The sequence below is a fragment of the Camelus ferus genome, chromosome 8 (assembly GCF_009834535.1).
Source record: "Camelus ferus isolate YT-003-E chromosome 8, BCGSAC_Cfer_1.0, whole genome shotgun sequence".
Classification (NCBI taxonomy): domain Eukaryota; kingdom Metazoa; phylum Chordata; class Mammalia; order Artiodactyla; family Camelidae; genus Camelus; species Camelus ferus.
Genome location: NC_045703.1, coordinates 44,047,625 through 44,059,620, shown reverse-complemented (window position 1 = coordinate 44,059,620; position 11,996 = coordinate 44,047,625). Strand labels below are relative to the sequence as shown.

General features: G+C 40.9%; 1 protein-coding gene across 7 annotated transcripts in view; it reads left to right on the top strand.

Moving 5' to 3' along the window:
* The first annotated feature begins 1,866 nt into the window (after window positions 1-1,866).
* Window positions 1,867-11,996, top strand: part of PTPRK (protein tyrosine phosphatase receptor type K) — a 510,442-nt gene continuing 500,312 nt past the window's right edge. For 5 of the 7 annotated variants that reach the window (XM_014564475.2, XM_006190873.3, XM_032484874.1 and 2 more), the window contains exon 1: window positions 1,872-2,189. In XM_014564475.2, coding sequence (XP_014419961.1) covers window positions 2,093-2,189 — 97 coding nt within the window. In that variant the 5' untranslated portion in view covers window positions 1,872-2,092. Of the gene's footprint in view, window positions 2,190-11,996 lie in introns of all 7 variants that reach the window. The other 2 variants (XM_032484876.1, XM_006190871.3) reach the window with 2 other exon arrangements.

Genomic DNA, 11,996 nt, shown 5'->3' with positions numbered 1-11,996 from the left:
AAAGTAAAAGGAATCTTCTGTGAGTTGACCCAAGGAATGGGCAAGCTAGAACTGTGCCCACTTTGCCCTGGCATTGCATGTCAATTTTGAACAAGACTTCTGTGTGTTTATAAACAAGTAAACCTAACAAGTCATGAACTTCCTTCATCTCTCAGGAACAGAACACATTAATTACTATATGTATGGTGAGATTTTGTTTGTTTTTCCTGAGACATACTGCTGCTAAGTTTACAAAGTTCCACCTAGTCCTTTAAAAGGAAAACATATGTCCTTCCATTTTTTTTTTGTTACTTAGGATTTAGTAATGTTCCCCAATCAAAGAAGTAGAAATAGTGATATGTTAACAGTTATAAGTCAGTGAGTTAAAAAAAAATTCTACATTGTTGTCTAAGGAAGAATGACCTTAACTATGATGAACTGACAAGTGTTCAGCTAGTTAGTGTGCTAATAAGCCAGCTTTAAGACTCCCAGTTATGTTTAATCAAGCATCTATCCTTATCAAATTTTTAAAGTCAGAATTAGCCTTGCTGATTATAAATCTGTGTGTATATATATATCACAATATATAATATACATATATATAACCAGTTCTATCATAAGCCTGGTCATTAATACCATTTATTAATTGATTATGTGTCCTGGTAAATTGTTAATTAATCTGAATATGTGTCTTGGTAAATTGTGTAAATGTTATATTACATTGAATGTCCATTGTGTTGATTTACAAAGGCTAAAGACGTCTGAGTAACTGACACATGCCAATCAAGAGATTCTATCGTTCTGGGAATTGTATATGTGACGTCAAAATTCTGAATAAAAATTGTTTATTCATATCTATTTTACTTGCTATTCTACAAAATGAATAAAGTATTCACTATACTGTCTTTTCACAGAAGCAAGTAAACGTGGCATATGGTGAAATCACTTCAAGCTGCTGAAGTAGCAAACTGGAAAATACTTCACTGTCATAGCATTATTTTCCTCCGGATGAAATCATTCGTTGCTGTTTTCATTGTCGGCGTAAAGTTCTTTTGTTAAATACTTCTGTTTCTTAAATACCTCTTAGGTATTAAAAACAAATCAAAAAACCTACCCTACTCCCGCAGACCTACTGAAAGGCAAGGATCATAAGCCCAGCTCCTGGGTTCTTCCTGCGGGAAGAAGTGGAAGGAGGCCGGAAGGTTTCAGAACAACAAGCAAAGTCAATGAAGCAGAGAATAAATCCAAATATTCAGCAAATGACAAACCAGAAAGAAGACATGCCAGCTGTTCACGCTGGAAAGTTACTGAACGTTTATTTTGGTTCAAGTTTTATTTTTATATGAAGAAGGAACAATAAGTTTTCAACGGGGGTGGGATGTCTTACTCTGTATTACATGAATAGGGAACAGAGAGTTTGCAAAGCAGGTGGGTGTTTTATCTGGGCGCTTCTACACTCCCTCTTCCTACCGGCCGCCGCTCTGGCGGGACATCCGCCTTGGGCACAGAAACGCAGGGCGCCTCTGCTCAGGCGGCAGGGTTTCTCTGCGATCGTCTTTTGGGGTCCGGCCACACTGCTTACCCAACTGTCGCATGTCAAACTGCCGTTTCTGGAGTAGGGCAGCCAACGGCGTGAGGCCCCCTTTCCCGCCTGCTGCTCTCGAGCAGCGGCGGGCGGCAGGGCTCCGGCGGCGAACAAAGGCGGCGCGGAGCGCGGTGCGCGCGCGGCCGGGGTTGGCGCGCGTCTCTCCGGCAGGAGGCGGCGGCGGTGCCGCGCCTGAGCCTGCATTCCTCAGAAGCGCCAGGAGCCCGCGGGGCGACGTCACCCCCGGCTCCGCCCCCGTCCCTCCCCTAGCAAAGTAACTCTTGACTAACAGGAGCAGCCTCCGCCGAGCATGGAGAGCTGCCGCCGAGGCCGGCCGGCGACGCGGGCGACGCTGGCGCCCCAGAGGTAGTTTGGCGACCGCGGGGAAAGAAAAAGTGCGGGCGGGCGGTCGGCTGTCGACTCCCTGCTGTCACCCCGTCAGGCCCGACCGTCCCCTCGGCCTGGGATTTCGCTGCAATCCCCCAGCAGCTCTTTGCAAAGCGGCTTGAAAGTTCTCCCAAAGTCGACATGGATACAGCGGCGACGGCGCTGCCTGCTTTTGTGGCGCTCTTGCTCCTTTCCCCTTGGCCTTTCCTGGGGTCGGCCCAAGGCCAGTTCTCCGCAGGTGAGTGGCCGGGGGGCGTCCGGAGCCCCGACGAATGGCCCCAGCCCGGAGCTCCCCAGGAGTGGAGCCGGCTCCTCTGTAGGGCCGGGGGCAAGGGTTTAGGGGGGAACTTTCGCGGCCCGGGGCGGGGGTATCGAGCACAAGGAGAGATGTCCCCAGACTTTGTGCCAGGTGGGACGCGGGGTACTGGGCTGGGAGCCACTGGTGCAGGTAACTTTGATCTTTGCGACCCATTGTTCCTGGTGGAGGCTCGCTCGGCGCGCAGGCGGGCAGGGCTGTGCGGGAGTGTGCGAGACAGTGCTTTTCTTGGGAAACTGGTTGCCTCGGCGTCCCGCGCAAGCTGCACGACGCCGGGGTAGAGAGAAAGAAAAAGTGGTTACGACTGTGAGGACGGCTACTCTTGCTTATGGTGCGGGCTTGTTGCTTTCTGCTACTAGAACGTTCAAAGAAAATTTCCCCGGGAAGCCATTGTCAGAAATGTGGAGACTCGAAGGGACTGACCCCAGCGCGCTTTGCCAGGTGCTTTTTGTCCCGGGAATAACCTCTGACTATTGTCTAACTACTTCCCCGTCCCTCCCCCAGCGTTGGGCTGCTCCTAGATTTGCCCTGTGGGTTAGGGCACTGCGCTGAGTAGGTTCCGTGTGTGTGCTGGCGGAGCCCGTAAGACGTTTTGAAACACGATTCTGAGGATCCAGGCCGAGCCGTCCTGGGCAGCGAGATTTGGGCTGCGGGTCGCGGAAGCCTGACCCGCGGTGTGGGAGCCCGCTCCCCCGGCATAGCCACCGAGAAACTGGCCCAGCTCCTCCCGGAGCCAGCCTGGGTGATGGGGGCTGCAAACGACTGCCGCCGGCCTGGAGAACCCAAAAGGAGGCGTGCGGTGCGGTCTCGCCTGTTAGCCCTTTGGGTTCTAGTAAAACCACTTATAAAAGTCCGTAAAACCCGTCTTTCCCAGTCCTGCCCTCCATTCCCTTCCAGTTTTGTCATCCTTCCTGTCGGTTGCTTCTTTCGTTCCCTCCTCTGGGGGCTCTGAAGTTTCACCAGGTGGATGCTGGGGAGCAGGCTCCCGGCAGATCGTCTGCCTCCCGCTGGTCCTGACAACTTTTCTTGCCAGCCCACCCAGCTCAGCTTGGCTGGCTAGCGCATCTGCTGCCTTGGTTCGCAGTGCAGATGGAGACGGAGAGGTGGCCGAGGGGTGCTGGAGAACACTGGGGAAGCGACAGCCGCTATCCTGGCTGAGGCCACAGGACGCAGAGAACCAACTTACTTTGCACTTGTCAGCTTCTCTCGTTGTTGTGGCTACCTGGTTTCCTGGGAATAAATTCAAATAGTTGTTTTCCGGAGTAATGTTTATTTACATTCCGTCGTCTTTCCCCGGTTAGAACTCTTTAAAAAAAAGTTAGACAACAAATTCAGGTGGCAGCACGTGCTATGCACTGAGGCAGATTATAAAATTCAGCGAGTAGAGGAAAAGTTATGTGTCTAGGTGATGTATGCAGAGGACAACAGCTCTGTGCAATGGATGATCCGATAGCTTAATTTTAATTCTTTCTGGAGCAAGCATTACAGCATGCATCTCTGACACATAATGCCCTTTACTATTGGAAGCGTGCTTGATATAAGACATGAAGTGAGGCAAGTGAGGAGGGGGGGTATTGATTTCTGCACAATGTTTGTCACTACACGGAGAACCTATGCTTGAAAAGGCATGTAGTTTGTTAATTGAAAGTTGGAATTCTACTAGTTGCATGATTAAATTTACATGTATTCAAGAGTTGCAACTATTAATGTCTCCACAGCTGATGGATATATTTTCATCAGTAAAGAAACTTTTCTTTTTCTCTTTTCAAATGTTATTTACCCCTTAATGAGCAAGTAAATATTAAATTTCCTCTAGCAGAATGCAGATTAGCTTTCCTGATCCCTAGAGTTCAGATATCTCTAATGAACAGTTGTGTTCTTAGACATCCAGTTCTAAGTAATTTAACAAAATATGCCTGGCTTTTCTTTAGTGACAAAGCAAAACACTTGACTTTATTTTATATTTAATTAAAAGAGTGTGCAGTTCTAATCAATGCAATTCTGGCAGGACTGTATCTCAAATGTTTTGCCATTCAGGAGATAGATAGATATCCAGAAATGAATGCCTTTTATTCCCACAGTTTAGATTATGAATCTGCCTTTCTCCATAAATTAGAAGTTTGTTTTGTAGAAATTTCCATTTTCTGCCTATCCTGTCATTTGTTATTCTACTGTCATGATATTTTATGGCAGTCAGAGTGTTGCAAAGACATGGAATCACAGATTGGAGGTGTATTTTTCTTGCATTTTTTTTCTTGCGTTTCATTTCTTTTGAGAAATTTAAATAAAAATGCTTTAAAAGTATAAAACAAATACATGTTCAGAATTTTAAAATAACCTGTTAAATGTTTTAAAAATCATGCTCTTTAGGCCAATTTACCACTTTCAGATATTATGTGGTTCCTAAATGTAGTAAGCTTCAAAAGCAAAATTTGAAAGGCTGCAGATTGTTGGATCTTTGATATGTCATGTACTCATCCAGTCTACTTTGTTTAAACCACAGTTTTAAGAACATTTGCATCACTTGCGACTTTTTTCTTAGCTTTTAGAGGTAAAGTGTAAAAATTCTGCATGGTGAGCCTCTTTAAAATCTGAATTTCCAGAACTTCCTATGAATCTCAACTTATATTGTTTCAGTTTAATTGTTCACTGAAAATGACAGCTGTGTCAAATCTCTATTATACATGGGGAAGTTGAAGCATAGAAGCAGAAAGATGTACTGAAGTTTGTTTGCTGGGTTGTGTGGTTGTTATCTCTTGGTATCATAATGTGAGGAAGTTTTCTGTATTAGGACAAAACCAGTCACAGGTGAGGTAATTTGGAGACTCAGCTTTCTCATCTGTAAAATGGGGATAATAATACCCATTCTGACCTTTCTACATGGTTTTTATGAGAATGGTTTAGTTTATGTGAACTGACACTGTAAATTGTCAAGCATTATGCAACTATCTGGGGTGTAATCATCATACATTAAGGTAGCTAAGTGCCTTGCGGTCTTTCCTTGCTCCCACACTCTCTCCTAGTAAGCAGGCTGTTCAGGATTTGTGTGTGTGTGTGTGTGTGTGTGTGTGTTTGTGTGTGTGTGTGTCACTCCACCAGTCATTCATTTTAATCATTGTTAAACATAAATATCCTAGATTGGCCAGACCATAATTTTATCAGCACAGTGAGAAACATTTTCCTTTAAATTTTTTTGTTTTGTTTTTTACTTACCCCGTGTAAATCCTTACTTGAACTAAACCTGTAGAAGAGTCACTGTTAACATTCATAGTATTCTAACCATAGGAAAAACTTATTTTTAGTCATTTTCTTTAGCTGTCTGTTCAACTCTTGATTGTTCTACTTTTCCATCTCAGTGGGAGAAAAATATGCAGCTTTTTAGATGCAGTCTTACCAGTGACCTAGAGAGGGACTATTGTCTCTCTAGTATGATGTGAGCCTGGAAATGCAACTCCAGATCCTGCCTTGGATATAGTTCTTGGCATGTCACACTGTAAGCATTCACTCACTTGATCCCTTACAACCTTGCAGCTCATCTAAGCAGTGCCACTTTCCCAGAGTCTCACTCCTTGGTGTCTCTGTAGGTGAATTAAATTTCTCCTATATTTATTATCTACTAGGAAGATACATCGGAGACAGCTTTTTAAAGCTTTCCCTGTTGGTTTTCTGGTTTTGATTGGCCAGAATCTCTCCATCCCTCAATTCATTGGAACTCCAAATCCTAAACTAGTAGTAATGTGTAACCAGACATTTCCAGGACTGGTTTTTCTCTCACTTGTCTCCATATATCTGCCTCTGTTGGTTTTCCTAGATTGCGGGATGTCGTATTGTGTCTGGCCAACCAAGACGGGAAGAGGCAGGTCTGGCTGCTTTTTGGGCTTTGGCAGTGTGCTGCTGACAGCTCTTCTCTTTGTATTCATAAATGTGGATTTGAAAAATAAATCAACCCCTCTGCCACTCTGCCCCTCTCCCACACTCCTTCCCACTCCCCTCTGGCAACCACAAAGCCCCACATGCACATACACAAAATCACAGCCTTTTTATTTTCGCCAAATATCTTTTGGTGCTGGTCATGTTCTTAAAAATTGGAAATACAATTCAACCATTACCCAGAGCAAACGCCAGTCCTCCCACTTAATCTCATATTTCTGGCAGTGATGGTTTACTACACGTTTTTATGGCCTTTAACAAATATTTAATTCATGTGATAGGGTCCTATATAGAGAAACTAGGTCATTGCCTGATAATGCTTTTGAAGTGCTGTGTTCTAGGTCTGCTCAAAGTGATATTAGGGACAGTGTAAGTCATGCTAAATGTGGATCTGCTTCTCCGAGGCATGGAAAATGCTGTCCTCATCTGCCTGGTGCTCTTCCCATTTCCTCTGCTTGCTCCTCACGGAGGGCAGGAAGAGGAATGCTGGAAGATTGAGAGCAGGAAACATCAAGGGAGTTCACAGATTGTTCCTAAAGACAAAACAAAGAACACTGTGTGTGTGTGTGTGTGTGTGTGTGTGCGTGTTTGATCTTTTATTTAATTTTTGAAAGAGGGAAAAAAAGCCCTATTTTTGATTTGTTTATTGGAATCAGCCTTTGCCTTTGTCCAAGCACATTCATTTCTTATTCTGTGGATGTAAAAACTTCCCTCTGTGTATTCCTCTCAGACTTTACCCTTTGATCATGTGTCTGGCTTGTGTTCCTTTATCAAATGGTGTTTCATTTTGCCTAAAAAAGGTTATAATTGCTTTTGAACATGACTTTTTTTTCTTTTCATCAAAACTCACACTGTTTGTCATAGTTCTGAATGATGGTGTTTTATCAGTTCATGATGTTAAACTGGTATTTGACATCAATCAAGCTAATTTTTATATATATAAACTTGTAAATCCATGAAGTAATCTTTTAATGTCATAGAATATTTGTGCTTGTATATCTCTGGAAGAGAGAATTTGAGTTCCTTTTTGTAAATGGGGATAGAAAAAAAATTTGAGTGCCATACTGCCTGTTATTTTGAGAAGTGAGATATGTTACATATAACTGGGCTTTGGAAAACTTTAGAAGTTATGTTTGAATGTGTGATATCAGTGAGAAGTCTGGAGGTAGATAGTTTACAAACTTCAAACTCCATCTTAGCGGAAATGTGTTTTTATGAAAAAATGCTCTTAAAGAAGCATAGTTTCACATAAAGGGTTTTATTAGTTCCATGAAGATTCTGTTGGGAAAGGTATGTTTATTTTCTTGCAATATTCTTGTGGGAATTCTTTTGATTTGTAGCTAGTATTTTAGTAATAAAAACTGACCTTACGCAATTAAAAAAGTTAGTTTTGTGAGGTTTGCGGATTGTTGAGCTCCTGGGAAAATGTTCGGCTTGAGATCTAAGAGTCACATTTATCCTGTTGTGGAACATTGCCATTTCCCCACTTAACTCCGGTTTGAATTTTTTGGCATTCTCCTCTGTGTGTTGATAATCCATAAAAATTACAAGTGGCTTATTTTGTCACTTACAGTTGTTTTAGGAGCAAATTAAGTAGCCCTGAATGAAATAATCCGTGTTTCCACTTTATATGATTATGGATAGAGCTCTGTTGAAATAAAAGTGATGAACAGAGCAATGCTGGCTGAATCCTTTTACAGGTGTCCTTCTAGGAATTATTTTCAAGAGGAACTCAGAAATAAAGCCAAATGAAATAGTGTCTAGAGTTATTCTTTGCATTTATTTTGTTGAGAAAGCTGAATGATGTAAATATGTATTTGTGTGTGTGTGTGTGTGTGAATACAGACACACACACACATACATACACACATATCTTAACAGTGATAGAACTTCATTGTCTCCAAAGGTTCAGGTGAGAAGGAAACTTAAGGACATCTACAGAGGGAATCAAACGTCTATATTTATATTCTGGAAAGGGTATTGAAAATACATAATTTTTTGTCTATTCATAGATGAAGAAACTGAAATGGAAAAGTAAATGGACTATATAGTATCTAAGATACTGTACTATACTATATTGTACTTTAAAGGAGGAAATAAGAAACCTTCCTCCAGATTGGTGTCTATTTATATAACCCTTCCCAGTGCAGCCTGCTCCTTAACCAGCTGCTTGTAGGTTGATTCTCCAAACCCTGCCCAGGCAGCAGCTGATCAGCTACAGAAATTCCCCTAATCCTTACTGGGCGATGGGTTGACCTAGCAGCTGGTTAAGTGGCAGACTGGCCAGAGCTCCTTGATGTGATTTGACTTAGGTCGTTCAACAAATTTGAGAACTTAAGGGCTGATGGGTAATTGCTTTGTGGTCATTGGATTCGTCAATTGCAAGGTGCCCTAGCATTTTGTTACTTGAATTATGGTCGATGGACCAGCAGCATCAACATCACCTGGGAATTTGGAATGATCTTGTTTGTGATCATGTGTCGGAGCCCACCTAAGACCTACTGATTCAGAATCCGCATTTTAATAATATCCCCAGGTGATTTGCTTGAACATTTAATTTATGAGAAACATTGCCCTAGGACAAAGAAAGCTCAGCTTGAAAAGATTTGCCACGTGCACTTTGCTATAGAATTGTAAGAGTATTGTCAAAGAATTAATTACAACATGAAACAAATTTCCCTGGATTTACATTTCTGGTGAGTATTTACTTAATTATAATATAACACCCCAGGCGCATGAAAACAACAGTACTGTTCAGGTTTTTTTTTTTTTTTTTAAAGAATCCTCAGACAATTTGGAAAGAAATATTTCACAAGAGAATAAAAATAAGGCTACATAGTTTTGGTTGTGAACATATTATATAAGAATATTTAGAGGTAAACATATTATCTGAAGAACCAAACATGATATATGCCAATCATTTTTACTTAGCATATTGCCACGTTCCTATAGAAAATGATATTCCCTCTTTTTTTTTTTTTAACTAGTAGCAGCAGTTTCTTGTTTTATATTTCTCTTTTTCTTCTAAGTGTAATTTAAGTAGCTTTGTAATAAGGAGCTCATTTATAGGATAGTCAGATTTAATGAATGGAAGTTAGGTAGAATACATTAAATATCACTAGTGTTCTTTTATTATCTTTTGTGCTCATATTTAAGAACACAGATTCTTGTCAGTTTTCTCAAGAGAAAAATTATGATGTAATAGACAGTGTACACTATTCACGTCAAAACACAGTTTTACTTGCATTTTATAGCTTGCTTTAGCATTCTTTTAGAAAATGAATTTTCCCAGAAGACCTAATTGCCTTCTTATTAATGAGCCTGTAAGAATGTTTTGCTATCCATTTACTATTCTAAATGTATCTACTTTTGCTGGCTGTTTCAACAGTGAAGTCCCTGATTAAATCACGACTGCTCTATTTGTTTTTGCCATTCACTAGCGACACAGAAAATACTGGCATAATGACATGGTTATGGCAGAAACTAATGAAAAACAAGCGATATAAATTAGTGTTTACCGATAATAGTTGGTTGTATTGTAATATTAGGAGCTGGAGTTTGGGGCAGTACACAGCAGAATTCTCTACATGTTTTACACTGTAAATGAAAGTCTGCTTCACCTGTATTGTTTTAAATACAATATTGGTTTAAATAGTTGCTGGATTAATGAATAAACTGCAAATCAAGGATCTCCACATTTACTTGTTTTAGACACTAGTGTTCAAAGGAAGAGGTTTAATTTTGGACAGATCAGTGTTAGAGGAGAAGTTAGTGATGGAGAGAAAGCCTGATAGTTACTTCCATACATCTTGGAGAGCTTTAGAGTGTGAAGTTCTCTGATTTGTTACTTTTTCTAATTTTATGCCAAATTCTAGAGATTGACTTTTGTACTAGTTCAATTTTTATTCCTGTCAGCAATAATTAGGTTCGTTTATTCCCTCACACATCCGAGGGGGGAGATTTCCCCAAAGCAGTTGCAGAAACAACAATAGGAGTTGCTATTTACTAAGTGCCTGCGACCTGCCAGGCCTTATGATCAGTGTTCTGCATCACTTAAAATCCTCACCATGATATTTTAAGATTGGAATCATCTCCATTTTGCAAACTGAGGCCAAGAGAGGTTAAGTAATAAATTGCCACAGATGACAGTGTGATGAACTAACATAGCCGGGATTCATTATTGGATATATATACAGATGTAGCAATTAGACGTTTTTTTGGGTTACATAGTGGCAGAAAATGCAACCTAGACTGGCTGCAACAAAAGGGGAATTTATTGTCACTTCTAACTGACAATTCAGGTGGAGCTTTACTTAGGAGTTCACACAATTCCATTGAGATACGGTCTTTACCTGCCTGCTCCGTTTAGCTTTGGGTGCTCCAGAAGCTTCGTTCTTGGCTCCACATAGAGGCAAGGTAGCATCGGCAGCTCCCAGATTCTGGTCCATTAGGAAAATGTAAACTATCTGCTGGGCACCTGAAAAGGCCCTGAGGTTCACTAGGGTTGGATTCAGTGAATCATATATCCAGCCCCTGAGGAGAAGTATGCTGATTGTCTTAGTTTCGTAGGATTCTGGGCTCAACCCTGCATCCCCCAAGAGGTCATCTGGACTGATTGAGGGGAGTGGAATGTGTATCAAATCAGAGGTTGTCAGCAGATAGAGGAGTGGATTCTAGAAAAGTAGCCAAATCTCAGTGTAGTTGCTTGAGATAGAATTAAATAAGGCGTGAGCAGTAAAATCAAAGAGAAGGGTGCACCTGTGTGTGTGATTATAATCCTTCTGAGGGAGGTGGTGAAAGTTGGTGGTGGGGGAACATAGTTGGATCTGATGGTTCTCTGCTCTGTACCAGTAGATGGTAACATCAGGAAGACGTGATGGTCTAAGCCTTAGTCTCTAAGGGGAAGGGAGTGGAGGAGGAAGAGAGGAGAGAGAGGCAATCCATTTGTGGTAGGTTTGTGTGCATTGCAAATCAGCTGTTCATAGTTTAGGGAGCATTTCTTTTTTGGTCTTTAAGCCCTACTTTTAAGCATGCATTTTATTATTTTCATGATTGTATCCTCTTTGCCTCAGTATTGAATAAGTCTAGTGTTCAAATTTGACAGAATTTTGAAAGCTAAAAGGGACCTTTTAAATTAACATCACTTGATTTGATATAACTTGCCCAAAGTCACATAACTTGGAAGAACTTGAGGTCAAAATCAAACTCAAGATTTTGATTTTTTTTTTGGTCACTATTGTTACAACATATGCATTGTTTTTGCTTAATGGTAATTTATATAGATACCTATTATTTAAGATTTTCTTTAATTATTTTGGTTTGTATTCTGAAGTTCTAAAAACAATGTTTCCAAAGGCAAACCTGATTTGACTTTGCTCAGAATAGTAATCCAAGTATGAGGTGATAATAATTAGTATGTCTATGAGAGAAAGAGAGCATTTAGATAACTGCCTGTTTTTCAGTTATCCTGCAGGATTTATTTATATATATACATGCTTGAACAGGTATTTGCATGTATACATTTATTTATTTTTAATGGATGCCAAAGGATAAACTAAGCTGGGTAAATGATGCTAATTCAGAGAAATAAAACCTAGTGACTCTTCACTTTGGAAACAAATTTTGAAAAACTCAGGAAGTGACGGTGAACTTGTTTATAATTTTGGTCTTCTCACCTCTGCTGCCTAGCTGTATAATGCATATCTGAAAACATGGACTGTTCCACAGAGTTGCTATGACAAGGTACTGAATAATGAATAAAATATAGAGAAGTAGTAGCTGTTTGCTTAGCCTCCTTAT